Raw genomic sequence first — 14,153 nt, 5'->3', positions numbered from 1 at the left:
CGAGTGCTCCAACTTCATCCCATTGGTTTACGCTAGGAATGCTTGAACCAATAGGGATTTCCCAAATTACAGCTACATTCTCCTTCTAGAATAATGTGTGAAATGTGTGGGTCTGTGCACTTTTGTGGTTAGTGGGATTTTTTTTTCTGTTTCTTTCCTCTGCTCTTCTTTTCCAGGCATGGCTCACTGGTGGTTGCTGGAATGAAAGTTTTAAGGAGGGGGTGTATAGACTTAGTGTTGAGTTAGAGGCAGCACGCCCACTACATTTCTAGCCTTCCCTTCAGTCTTCCTGTGGGAGTAAAGAGGAGTAAAGTTTTAACAGAGGAAGGAGTAAAAGAAAAAAAATACAAGTGTTTGGTGAAGGGGCGTGGCATCTTGGCTAGGATGGACTTCAAATAGAAGAATGCTTGGACGTTGAAGAGGAAATGGTTGAATGTTGGTGGCTTCTTTATTGTACTTTCAATGTAAGTTAAGAGAACAGCAGGCAGATTGTATGGTGATTTTTATACAACAATAATGAACTTTCCAGCAAAGAATGAAGGAGAGTTGTTTGATTAAAAATCGATTATTTAGGCCAGGGATATGTTCACGTCACACTGAGAGATTATGTCTAACCCCCAAGCACAATTCAAGAATAATACAAATTTGGCACAGGCAATTCATGCAGAAGGACTCTCTGGACCCATGTCTTAAAATCTAAACTAAATCCTTCTGAAAACACTGTTTAATATATCATTTTCCAAAGTCTCTTTGGGTTTTAGTCATTCTTTCCTTAACTTTCTCAGAATGGTGTTTTTGAACATGTAAATTCCACATTAAGGTCAACCCCAGTGGTTGATCTTTGATCTGTGACACTTCTTACAACTGACCCCACATAAAAACCTTGTTGTGAAACTTAGTGTAGAAAACCTTTGCCTATTGGTCCGTGTATTCCTTACTCCATTTGTAAAAAGTGGGATCAGTTGTGTTTTAACAATGTGTCACTTGTGGATTATTGTGAGACCAAGTTAAACTTTGAAAAGTAGCTCCAGTCCACTTTTTTTCCTTGGGAAGAAAGTCTGTTCTGTTGTGTAAATCCCTTATAAATTCACTTCATATGGATGTCATAGAAACTGCTTAGACAATTAAAGGTCACTATTTTCCTTCGCTGACTTTCTAAGAAAATAGTAGCCCAAGAAAATGAGTATTCAGCACTTTGCGTTTCTCTCAAATCTGTGGCGACCCTGGATGCTGTCAGTGAAGTTACCCAATATTAACTTTTTCTTGTGTGTGCATTCTAAATGGCTCTGTTATTCATACACACAGTTTCCTGTGTTGGGTTTGTTTTATTCTCTCACTTTCTTTTCATGAGTTTTACTTTAAAAAACATTCTCTGAGCTTCATTTAGAACATCCTTTTGTCTTCCCCTTACAGAGAAAACGATCAACTATGGTACTGCTGCTCAAGTGTTGCAGGGTAACTTTCTCAACTGACCCCTGTGCAAAGACGAACTTGTCTTCTTGCAACTAAAAACTTCAATGTGCAGGTAGTTGTGAATGAACAGCCTCATGAAGACCAAGAAAAAACACAAGACAATTAAACTTGTGAAGAAGTTTGGATCAGGATTAAAACATTATCTAAAGCTTTTGAAGATCTCATTGTTCAGTTCAGGATTAAAAAATTGAAGGGCATTGCAGAAACAATCAACCAGATCTACAATGGAATGTTTAACTCAGTGCTTGGCTGTGTAACTTAATCTTCCAGTCATAGTCCAAACCTAATTCCAATTTCTGTTCATAGGTAAAAATCTAAAGGGTATGAATCCACTTGAAAGCCACTCTAGTTACTGACTACTAACCAGCTCTATAACTATTGAAAAGAGTATCTCACCAGGTGTTTAAAAACTGCAGCAGGTAATATGGAGTTTGAGTGAGTATACATTCTGTTTTTTCCTGTGTTTGTGCTGAACCTAAATCCATGGTTTCCTCACTCTGAGGCTGAGAGTAAACATCATGAGGGCTGCAACTCCAGGTATCTGGAGTGTCTCACTGACTGTAAAGAGCACTGCTCGCAAGCGGAAAGTAAACACAAGCCTTTTTGGTCTTTATTTGGTCACTTTGCTGAGCTTTCTACAGACTAAACTTCACTGAACTCAAGCTGAGGCAGAGCCTGTAAATGTGATCTCAGAGGTTTTAAATGTTTAGAAGACACGTGACGTAATGACGCTTCATTTGCATCACTGCTGGCCTTAAAGGAAGGGTCATCCACGTCCATGCGCCAAGTGTGATGCTTTACATCCCTTTCTCCACTGTTTGAACCCACAGCCACTGTCTGTTTCCCACATCTACAACTCTTAACCGAACCACATACCACAGTAGACTATTTTTTAAAATACCCTTTGAGGGGTTTTTTTTCTCTCGTTTCCTTTCCGTAAGTTTTGCTTCACGAGTCATCCTCTGAGCATGATTTAGATCATGCCTTTGCCTTGCCCCCACAGAGAAAACAATCAGCTACCTCTCCTCTAGTGTTGTAGGGTGACTTTCTCAATGGACCCCTGTGCAAAGACCAACTTCCCGAGATGCCAGAATGACTAGTGTTGTTGCGTTCAGAGAATGGGGCGGAGAGGAGGTATCCTCAAGCCTTCAGGAAGGGATCTGTCTTTCTTTTCAAAGGCCACAGGACATTTTTCTCTAAGGGAATATTTCATCTCCCACACAAAGGAAGTCTGCAATTCCACTGGTCAGAGAGCAGGACATCAGGACATTTAAACTTCAAAACTTAGTGGGGGTTTTTTCCAGCTGGTTTTAGCTTTCTGTGACATAAGATCTCTCATGTCCTCTTTAATATATAAAAACATTTGAGCAGGAAGTTTGAGCTAAATGCACTGAGAATCAAGAAAATTGGCTTTGGAAGATTTACATGTCCATAAAGTCTGGAGATTTGGAAACAGGAGACAACCCACAGGAGCTGAAACTTTAAATCAATAAAAGCAGATTGCTCTTCTTATTTTCTCTGCTCATCTCCACGTCAGCCTACGCTTCCAAGATAGAGAAGGGAGTTACCCATAATTTAACATTAACACTGGAATTCATCTTGGCATCGATCTCTTAACAGCAGAAGATCGCTGCAGAGTGGGTTATGTAAGATTCTTTGGTGTAATGCTGTTGACTTGGGGAGAAAAATAAACAAGTCCTGTCAGCTAGCATAGTTACCTCTCTTTCTTCCTGTGTGAGCTTTCATGTAATGCAATCACCTGGTTCTGGAGATGGCCTAATTGAATTGGACTTGGTGAATCAGAGGAAGTGAAAGTGGCAGGACGATTTCTCCTGTCTCTGGAATAGATTCCCAGTTGCCCAGGACAAGCCAATCCTAAGTTCTGGATTTTGGCTCTCTCTTCTTGTTGGAAATGCTAGAGCTCATTTGAATTTGTTGGGTACCCACCACATATATGATTTTAAAGCATATGGACTTTAAATTCTTATAAAAGAGATCTTGCCCTTTTTGTGAGCTAGTATAGAGTACTTTGTTATTTAATAATTTTTATCATTCCCGCAGATGTGTCTATGTAAAACTTCTGAATGGTACATTACAAATCGTGATCAGGACTTGAGGTAGCATTTTAAATTACTCTTGGCTCTCTTATCTATCCCATGCACCAGAAAAGAACCACAACATATCTCCCCCCACCCCCCCAAAAAAACCTGCAAAGTAACAAAATAGTTCCAACTCAAATATCTAAATTATTTTCAACTGTTTTCCTACACTACTGTGATTTTCCTGGATAATGTGCAACTTTAATTTACCCCAGAACTGCCCACTCACATTGTAAATTGTTTATAGATCCAGACACCTCTAGGTTGTTGCAAGTATTTCACAACCATTAGACAGTAGGGTAGAGTGGGAAAACAAAACACCTTTCTTTAATCACGATTTACTTCGAAACCGTGAGTCAGAAAATGCATTTCTTCACACGAATTCTTTATTTTGATCTGAACTACACATCTGACTGTTTTCATGACTTGATCTTTCCAAGTTTTTAATTATGTCACCCTGAGCCTGAGGCCTTGCTCATACCTTGAACTTGAATATATGTTTGGCTAAAAGCACATGTGTGGGATCAGACTGACTTAAAAAGTAACTAATTATTCTAAGTGATAATCACAAGCAGTTTCTGTTTCTATAGCTGTCCAGACTTTATAGCCTCAAGAAACAAATATCTACCCACATCCTTGACTTCCAGCATTAGTCCCCAAGTAAACATCAAAAGCGTGATGTGCAGCCACACATTTCAGCAAGCTTAGATGACTAATGACAGGGTTTATTCAGTCTATTGTTGAGCTCTGACTGAGTGCTGATCAGTGTAGCTCAGTCCAGGAAGCGTTTTGTGTTGCACACGTTGCTGCACACACACCCCTGCACGCCAACACACCCTTGCACACACTCATGTATGAGGCACTGAGGTAGAGATACACCAGACCTGCCACTCCTTGCTTTGGTTTTTACCTTCTGGACATTTAGTGACGACAGTAGAGCTGGAAGTGAGTGAAGCAATCTGTAATTAGTCGCTGTCACAGTATCTGTTGCGTCACTGAAAAAGCCCCCCTTCCCTGAATCGTACACCTTTTAGCTCACAAAATTGTATTACGGATGAGTCAGGTTATGTGACAAAATAGTTCTAAGAGAGTAAACATTGTTTTATTCATTCATCTTGGCTTTTATAAGGGTAGTTTGCATATTGTGCAAGCATTTGTTATCCATTCATCTCATAAAAATCAGAGTCATTTCCCTCTAGAGAAAAGTACAGGTTGTGTTGCTCAAGATGAAATTTCACAAAATATAAAAAAGATATCCTACTTCTTTCTAATGTGCTGTAGTCGAACAAGGAAGCGTGTTAATGGTTGTGGTGCATCAGGTTATTCACCACCTGCAACTCGGTTATGAAACAAACAACTGGGCAAGCTGCATGTTTACTGTGGATATACGCCTGCAAGCTTAAGCAATAAACAGTTTTTCATTTTTCCTTCCTGGATTTGGGCTCAAAGTGTGAGCTTCAGTAAGAGGAAGTTTGCTGCACCTTAAGTCACCTGTTTCAGCTGGCCGTTAAAACTCATTGTAGCTGATACAAAGGCATCTATAGCTCTTGAAATAACTAGACCTGTCAGGTCATCAGAGACCTGCTTAGTCAGTGTCCCAAGACCAGAACTAAACAACGTGAGGCAGCATTTAGTTTCTTTATGCTCCTCACTTCTGGAATAAACTCGCTGAAAACATGAGGCACAGAAAATCTGTTGGCTCCTTTAAGTCAACAATTAAAACCTAGAGATACAGTATGTTATGAAAAAATTTGGTCACAATAAAAGAAAACCATTGTTTAAGGAAGAAAGCCTATGAGTTTGTTAAACTGGTCCATTTTTTATGTGGCAATGTGAATACGTTTACAAGTAATTGTGATGAGCTGTATTTGCAAATTTGCATTTTGGGTGCTCAGATATTCACAGCTGAATAATCAGAAAAACCATGCGCTTATTAGTGTTTCTAGTTTGACTAATAATTATGGGGATAATTACATCTCACATGACTACCCTAATTAAAGCAGTCAGCTTGCCTTGGCTCATCTGCTTTTGTTGCTAGGGTCTGAACTTCATGCCACCAAGATCCCTGGGGGATGAACTAATGAGGATTAAGAAAAGGGAGGGCAGTAGACAGATGTTTCAGCCTAATTCTTACTGATCTGGTCAGAACTGTTGTTTGTTTATTTGTGTGGGAAAACAAAGGATATGATGATACAATGTACTATGAAATAATTTAACTGGAAGAGAGTGTATCTCTCTGTTTGTGGCTTGATCTCAGTGCAATTGCTTGAGCTCCATGTTTGTATGTGAAGTGAGGTGTGTCCCAGTATTCAGATTGCATGCTTAGACTTTCTTAACTCTCAAGAGCAGACATGTTGAGGAATGTGTCTGGGACACTACAGTGGCCCCTGCATTTTTAATAAACAAGACATAGTCGTCTGTTTTTCTTTTTTAACCCATTTCTCTTTTCATCCTCCTTAGAACATGAACCAAAAAATGAGCTGCTTAGACACAACTTAAGCACGAGGAAGAATATTTTTTATGCTTATGGCTGTGCATGTTTTGCATGTCAGTATTTAGGATAGATAACTCCAACATCACAGACAGTCAGGACCTGTCTGTTCATGACTGATAAGATGACTGGATACAAGTTTCAGAAAATGATGTTGTTTGGAAGCTTTATTCAGAACAAAACTATTGTGCTTGTCAATATTATTGCCTTCTTTTTAATATTGTAATGTTTATCAGCAAACAAGCCTACATTATCTGCCCATAGTTGTAATACTGCAATACTGTTAGTGATACTTATGAAAGTGAAAGTTGATTGAAATGCCTGGAAACACTTGTTCTGTTTTTTCCCCAACTATTCTCGGGAAATATTCAGATCTGTGCCAGAGTGCACAAAGCCAGAGCTAGAACCTGTTGCATCACTGAGATTTGAGATCTGTTGTAGATTAACCCCCGATTAGCAGTTTCGAGTCAAATTCACCACAGTTGTGTCTGTGCAGACAGAATTTTACCAATAATGATATTGGGTCATAACTGAGCCAGATTGCTACATGATAAGAAGATGTTTGTAATTATGAAAAACACAGTGCTTTTGGGGTGTTCACAGAATCAAATAATTTTCTTTTTTTTAATTTTTTTCTATTTCTTTCCAGTTTGCCAGGGCTTCAGCAATCGCGTCAATCTTATGGACAATAAAGAGGACCACTACCTGAACATGGTGAAGACCTACAGCAATTGTACTATTGTCCTGGAAAACCTGGAGATTACTCACGTAGATGAGAACCGTGACCTGTCCTTCCTCAAGGTAAAAGCCTACATTATGTTACTATTACATTTGAAACAAGATGTAATTGTTTCTATATTTTATAAAATGGATAACTTAAATTTGAATAAAGGTTTCCAGCTTTAGGTCAAGTATTATTCATTTTGCAAACTGCCAAAATAATAACAAAGAATTTCTCCTCTGTTTTTGGTTATTCTTTCTCTTAAATACATGATAATTGTCCCCCGACCCTTAGGCAAAAAGTGTTTCCACCCTCAACATCAGCGTTTTCCTCGACAGGATGACATATTCCAGATAAAATGCACTTTTTTCTTCAAGAATATCTGTCAGCAGCATTAGAAAGTGATCAGCTATAAGTGGTTGCCAGTACAGATACAACTTCATAATCCATATATGTCAGTGCTTCCCCAGTTCAGTGGTTATGAACAATAGCTCTTTATGTTTAACAAAAGTATATTTTAAATTAACCTGTCCACTTTGGAAAGTAATACTCAGAGAGTGTCTATCTCTCTGAGTACTGCTCATTATTATATACGTTAAATGTATATAATAATGTCATATACAAATATTATTTAGATTATGTAACATTTTGTTTATGTGAGTAGTTAAATTCACTCAGTAAAACACATGATTGATAAAATATAGACTGATGTTTTCAAGTCTTTATTTCTTAATTATGCCAATTTTTTCTTTGTTTTACACCTAATAAAAACACAACATATAACACTAAAATATTACTTCAGACCAATACAAAAGACATTTTGAAAACCAAAATGGGAGGTTAATGAAATTTGTTTATTACCTGATTTAGGGTTGCTTTCAAAAAGTACTTTGATTCTGTCAAATTACCTTCATCCAAACACATTTTCTCATTTATTGAATGTGAGTGCATATTTTACACTTTTTAGACTGATATCTGTAGACTCTTCACAATTGTAATTGGCTGAAGTCTGTTCAGAACAAGTGCTTGTAATGATTTATTGTGTTTGTACAGCTCTGGTTAAAACTTCATTCATAGATCAGCTGTAACTGCAAGATTTTGAGCACTGGGGAGATGTGTTATAGGACCACACACCCTCCTGGGCTTCAGGCTAGCCCACACAAGCACAGAGTAAAGTAGTCAGCAGATACAATACAGCAGTTTTAAGGGGAATCTTTTTAATGTCCCATTTGTACCTTGTTCACCTTTCTCTGTGCAGATGTCAAAAACCAAATGTGTGCGAATCTGAGTTAAATGTATGAGTTAATGGATATCTCTCTTAGCGGTATTTTAACCCTGGATTAATATACTTGTTGGACTAACAATACTAACATTTAACTTTGTACCGACAGTGAGAAAGATCTGCCAATCATAACAGAGCCACAAAACAAATCATGTCTTTGAAAGGAATAGTTATTGGAACATATTATGTTAATTGGAATTTATTTTTAAAATGTTAAACAAAAGAAATGCTCTCCTTCTTTCCAAACAATATAAAACTTTGAACTCATATTTAACAGACTTCCTGTGTTTCTTTGCTATGTTCTGGGAGCATGACAAAGGATGTGCATTTATGAGATGCTTAAATGGGACAAACAAAACATTTTCCTACTGAAACTTTTCTTGAAATGTTAAAATTGGCAAACAAAAAAAATACATTGACCCTTATATGTTGCTGTGAAAACTCCTTTCTTCTTCTTTTGCTCTTTTGCTATTCTTGAAAGGTTGAGGCCATCAAACAAACTGTCTTGCCAAGTAAAACCCCTTGATGGTTTTCTGGAAAACATTTAATGTGACAAAAAAATCAAAAACTGAAGAAATTTAAGTGAGGCAAATTCTGCTCAAAGGTCATAGTCTTGATGAATCATTTCTTGAAGTAATCGTCAACTAATTTAGCAATCGATTAATCAATAAAGGGTGTGTACAAATTCAAAAAATGCCATTTGCTGAAAGAACAGTCAGAGCACAAAGGATTGTGCAAAAATATATATACAACTTCTATTTACCATTAAAAAAACAAATATACCACTTGAGACAAAACTCAAATGGCATAATCTTAGTTTCACCAGGTTCAAATTCTGTAAAAAATATTTTCTTACTTTCTTACTTAATTATTTATTTATTTTCAGTTTTTAATATATTTCGAATATTGTATAAAATTGCAATTATATTATTACTCACCATGTCTTCAGTTTTATTGGCATAGCTGAAAAAACCCCTGAATTGTCAGATCCTGTATGAGGCTAACAACTAGGAGTATTTTTTTCTTTCCCCTCTCCACAGTCAATTGAAGAAGTGAGTGGCTACGTTCTGATTGCCCTCAACACAGTTTCTAGGATTCCCCTGGAGAATCTGCGCATCATTCGGGGTCACTCCCTCTATGAGGAAAAGTTTGCACTTTCTGTGCTTGCCAATATTGATAAAAATACAGGTCAGGGAACCACTGAGCTTCTTCTGACCAGCCTAACAGGTAGATGGAACCCTAAAAAGATCAAATATTTCATGACGTTATGTTTGACGCTGAACAGTTAAGCATCATAGTTTGGAACTGCCTTTCGTGTTTGTTTGCAGAAATTCTCAGAGGAGGTGTAAAGTTTTTGAACAACAAGCTTTGTAATGTAGAAACAATTCAGTGGTTTGATATTGTCAATGCCGATACTAAACCCAGCATGGAACTTCAAGTGGCCGGAAACAACCCACTCTGTAAGTGCTTCCATTCACAGCACAAGGAAAAACAAGCACAACCTTTTTTTCTGTTAATTTGTGACATTTTTTTAAGGTGAGATGTGACTTACTTTTCTTCTTACAGGTAACAAATGCCACTCAAGTTGCTACAATGGTTCATGTTGGGCACCTGGTGCAGAAAACTGTCAGACCCGTAAGCTCTTGTTGATTTAAAAAAAAAATTATTGTCATGTCAGAATCCAAACTATTCTATCCACTAAATAGTAAAATTGTCTATTTATAGTTTTATTATACATGTTTACACACACTCCAACATAATTTTAGTATTTCAAATATCTTAAGCATTGTAGGATTTGGTATTTTAAAATTATTTATTTTTCAGAATAAGAAAAGGACCTCTTGTAAAGCATAAACCCACTGTGTTTGTACCTGTGTCATCTCCAGTGACCAAGCTGAACTGTGCACAGCAGTGCTCAAAGAGGTGCAAAGGACCTTCACCAAGCGACTGTTGCAATGAGCATTGTGCAGCAGGATGCACAGGGCCCACAGCCGCTGACTGCCTGGTGAGATAAAGAACACAACTAATGAATACACTCAATATTTCATATTGTTCTATTCAATCTGGCTGAGAACTCTATTTAAAACTTAGCCCTGTCTTAGCAACCTCTGCTTTTATGATTGGAAATGTTTTTGTTTTAATACCAGAGAGACTCATAACTGCTGATTAAATCTTTTATTTGGCAGGGCCTTGGGTACCAGTGTCTGCACACTCGCTCTGTACAGCTTTGAGAATTAAGCCAAGGCTATGATAGAGGAATGCAGTGTTATCGTTAGGAAGGGGCTCTGTTTTGGTCCCGCTGCACTAGATGACTGTTGTTTGTGCTGCAGGCCTGTCGGGACTTCCAGGATGACGGGGTTTGTAAGGACTCCTGCCCTGGCCTTATGCGCTATGATCCCAACCTACACCAGCTGGTCCCTAACCCCCAAGGAAAGTACAACTTTGGTGCCACCTGCGTGAAAAACTGCCCACGTAAGAACATAGTTTTCATTTTGTTTTCTTGTTGTAAATCCATCCATCAATACATCCATCCATGTCTATAAAGTATAATTAAAATGTTTAATGGGGATAATTATCACTTAGCAACCCCAAATTAACTTTTTCAGAAAATGTGTATATTACTAGCCTGGCCACTGGCTTCCAGTGAAATTCTGCTCAATTCCCATCTACCTTCACTGCTCTGTCTGGGATTTCTCCCATTGAGCTTGATTCTCTGGTGGAATTTCAACTGGGCCAAAAGAAGGAGAAGTTGTGAATGATGACTGTGCTGTTTTAGAGTTGTAGTCTGTTCGCAATGGCAGCGGAGGAAGTGAACGAAGTCCATGTTGGCCATGTTTCCAAATATTGAATTAATATTAAGCGTTGCCTCGTTCAGCTCGGGATATCTCTCTTCGCAGTGGGGAATGGTTGTTTAGAGTGCACCCAATTTCCCGTAAACATTATTGTTGGTGCAGATGCAGATGCAGCACATCTCTTATGTCATGGCCAAGCATTAGCATTTGGTTACAATTTAAAATCTTCAGCAGACTATCTGTATGAAGCAAATCATAGAACAAGGGCATGACTTTTACCAGGCTACTAAATTACACAAGTCCAACAAAAGTTATTGATTCCAGGACCAGTTCACGCTTGCTGTGGCTATCCCTGTTGCATTTTATTTTACCATACTGTTTCCTTCATCTTCACTTTACATACATTTCTTAGACAAAACACTATGTAATCAAGCATCTTCTTTAACAACAACCTTTTCTGGCTTACTGTCCTTGTGGAGGGTGTCAGATACTGTCTGCTGGACAACTGGTGAAATCAGCAGTAAATCCCTATTATTGTGCAGGCCGTAACAAGGTCACAACATAGCATCTCTGTATTAAAATCAATTTCTGACGCCACTCCATTTTTGCTTACATTTTGTGAAGAATTAAGTTTTTGTGTCTTTTCCTTCAGTAGTTTTCTGTGAAACGCCACCACAGGTGAGGGTGGCAACAGGTTTTTCAACTAAGTTGAGTCATTTGACACAGCGCAATGTGAAAGTGAACCACAGCAGCTGAAAATGTAACATGTTAGAATTTTGGTCCCTAATCGAACCGAATATACTGGACTATCAGATGTGAAAACAACCTATAACACAGAGGGTGATGCACCTTTAGGACCAGAGTTGGAAAACACTGTTGCAAACCACAGTCTTAAGAAATAACAGAAATAAAGTCTTGCACTCTGTTTACCCTAACAAAAAAGTTTGCATCTGCGCTGACATGGATACATACTGCAAATAGAATTAGCGGGTTGCATGTGTAATACACATTATATGTGATAAGAAATATTTTGCATGTTGTGCAATACTAAACATTTGCTCAGGTTGTCCTTGAGGTTTGTTAGACATTAAAAGGTGAGCTTGTTCAAGTTTAATAATAAACTATAGAAACAAGAAAGAAAACTATTGTGCTTCAGAGTGTGTTAATGCAACATCCCATCTTTTAGAAGTTTAACTTAATGCATGATTCAGTCCATGTGACCTACTAGATGTACTTCCAGCTATGTGGTTGCTGCTCCTGAAAATCATCTACAGAATATTTATGTTTTCTGTCTTTTTTTCTAATAGTCTGACTGTGTTTGATAAATGTGATAGTGTTGGCCTGAATAGCTCTATTTTTCAATTGTTCCAGATAATTATGTTGTGACCGATCATGGTGCGTGTGTGCGGACATGCAGCGGTAACACATATGAAGTGGAAGAAGGAGGTATCAGGAAGTGTGCCAAGTGTAACGGACTGTGCCCAAAAGGTTCGAGGTTAAGCTTTTACTATCCAAATGAAGAAATGTTTCTGACAAAAATGCAGCAATGACTGTGGTATAGTGACTAATGCTTCTAAAAAACATGTATTTGCATGTATTATTAAACATTTTATAGTTTTAGTGATTTCATTTTTTCAGCTAAAGCTGACTTGTATTATAATGTAATTAGAAATAATTTATGACTAAATATAACTAAGTTTTATACTCTTATATTAGATATATGGCCAATATACTTTGAGTGTCCTTCAAAGCACTTCATACATTTGATCAATTATTATTGTTATTATTAAAACAGAAAATAATAACAAAAGTGGCATGTTTAAATTTTTATATGTCTGGAGCATACATCAATGTTGTCGTTCTGACTGGATCTCCATCAACTGACATCTCAGTTTACCAGATTCATATCCAGTTATTATAACAAATGTTGGAAAATAATGTCTTATGTGATTTGTGTTTTGGGGCTTTTAAATATCTCTGCTAGTTTTTCTTTATGGAAATAATGGTAATTTCAACACATTATTTGCTTTTTTAATTGTTCCACAGTGTGTAATGGACTTGGGTATGGAGACCTGACTTACATACTATCTGTCAATGCCACCAACATCGGCTCCTTTAAAAACTGCACTAAAATCACTGGTGACATTACTATCCTTAGAACATCAATTCATGGGTAAGATCTGACCCTGCTCTGACATTTGACCTCAACATTTGTTCTCCTGACCATTTTAATGTGTTGTTGTTGTTGTTTTTAAGTGATCCCTATACCAAAACGCCAAAGATGGAGCCAGCTCAGCTGGATGTGTTTAAAACGGTTAAGGAAATTACAGGTAAGATTATATAAGATGTGACTAATGCATGACATACTTGATGAACCTTGGACGCCTTCATAATTAACAAATCATCTGTCCCTTCAGGACACCTGTGGATTCAAGATTGGCCGAAGAGCATGAACTCGCTCTCGCCTTTTGAAAATCTAGAAATCATTCGAGGAAGAACAAAGCGGTATGTTTGTTGTAAAGACTACCCTGCTACTTTATCAAAAAGGTGAAATTTGTTTATTACAGCTGTTGTTTTAGATTATCAGTCCTTCAGAGAATTATGAGACCTTGCCTCCTTTCCTATGTGCTAAACCTGTTAAATTTCTTATCCCCGTGGACTCTTCATCTCTACAAAAATCTTAAAGGACTAGCACTTGGAATTTCATGTACTATAAGAAATTATCAGAGGATGTCATTTTTATTTCATCCTTTTTTTGCACTTATATTTTGGGTAGTGGTAGCCGCAGCTTGGTTGTGACACTGCTCGATATCGACTACCTTGGCTTTCGGTCACTAAAGGAGATCAGCGACGGAGACGTGGTCATTATCAAAAATCACAACCTTTGCTACATGGATGACAGCTACTGGAAAAGGTTCTTCAAATCAGGAGGCCAAACTGCAACAGTCAATGAAAATGCAAATGCTACCATTTGTGGTGAGATTTCCGTTGCTTTTCAGGCATTTAATTTTGCAATGACCCAACAAATTTCAAAACTGGGGAAATTATCAAGAACTCTGTTTAAAATTTTACATCTGGTTTTAGTCCTGAGGAATAAGACCTGTGACAGGAAGTGTACAGCAGACGGCTGCTGGGGCCTAGGCCCGGACATGTGTTTCGCCTGCCGTGACTACAGCCGCGGCGGGAGTTGTGTTGACTTCTGCAACATCCTGGAGGGGTAAGGGAAGAATCTGGGCTTGATTCCTTTTTAAGCATTGAAATCTGCTGTCCTCTATTTCAGACAAACAAACAGTCT

At 37.8% G+C, this 14,153-nt stretch overlaps 1 protein-coding gene across 2 annotated transcripts in view; it reads left to right on the top strand.

The window, feature by feature from the left end:
• Window positions 1-14,153, top strand: part of LOC102236062 (epidermal growth factor receptor) — a 43,002-nt gene that overhangs the window by 12,075 nt on the left and 16,774 nt on the right. For both annotated transcript variants that reach the window (XM_023335716.1, XM_005799926.3), the window contains 12 exons: window positions 6,713-6,864; window positions 9,107-9,293; window positions 9,395-9,526; window positions 9,633-9,701; window positions 9,953-10,071; window positions 10,397-10,538; window positions 12,230-12,346; window positions 12,905-13,031; window positions 13,115-13,188; window positions 13,276-13,363; window positions 13,635-13,834; window positions 13,943-14,075. In XM_023335716.1, coding sequence (XP_023191484.1) covers window positions 6,713-6,864; window positions 9,107-9,293; window positions 9,395-9,526; window positions 9,633-9,701; window positions 9,953-10,071; window positions 10,397-10,538; window positions 12,230-12,346; window positions 12,905-13,031; window positions 13,115-13,188; window positions 13,276-13,363; window positions 13,635-13,834; window positions 13,943-14,075 — 1,540 coding nt within the window. The remainder of the gene's footprint in view (window positions 1-6,712; window positions 6,865-9,106; window positions 9,294-9,394; window positions 9,527-9,632; window positions 9,702-9,952; window positions 10,072-10,396; window positions 10,539-12,229; window positions 12,347-12,904; window positions 13,032-13,114; window positions 13,189-13,275; window positions 13,364-13,634; window positions 13,835-13,942; window positions 14,076-14,153) is intronic.

This window comes from Xiphophorus maculatus, chromosome 6, assembly GCF_002775205.1.
Source record: "Xiphophorus maculatus strain JP 163 A chromosome 6, X_maculatus-5.0-male, whole genome shotgun sequence".
Classification (NCBI taxonomy): domain Eukaryota; kingdom Metazoa; phylum Chordata; class Actinopteri; order Cyprinodontiformes; family Poeciliidae; genus Xiphophorus; species Xiphophorus maculatus.
Note: the sequence above shows the minus strand (reverse complement) of the source record. Positions and strands in the feature narration are given on the sequence as shown.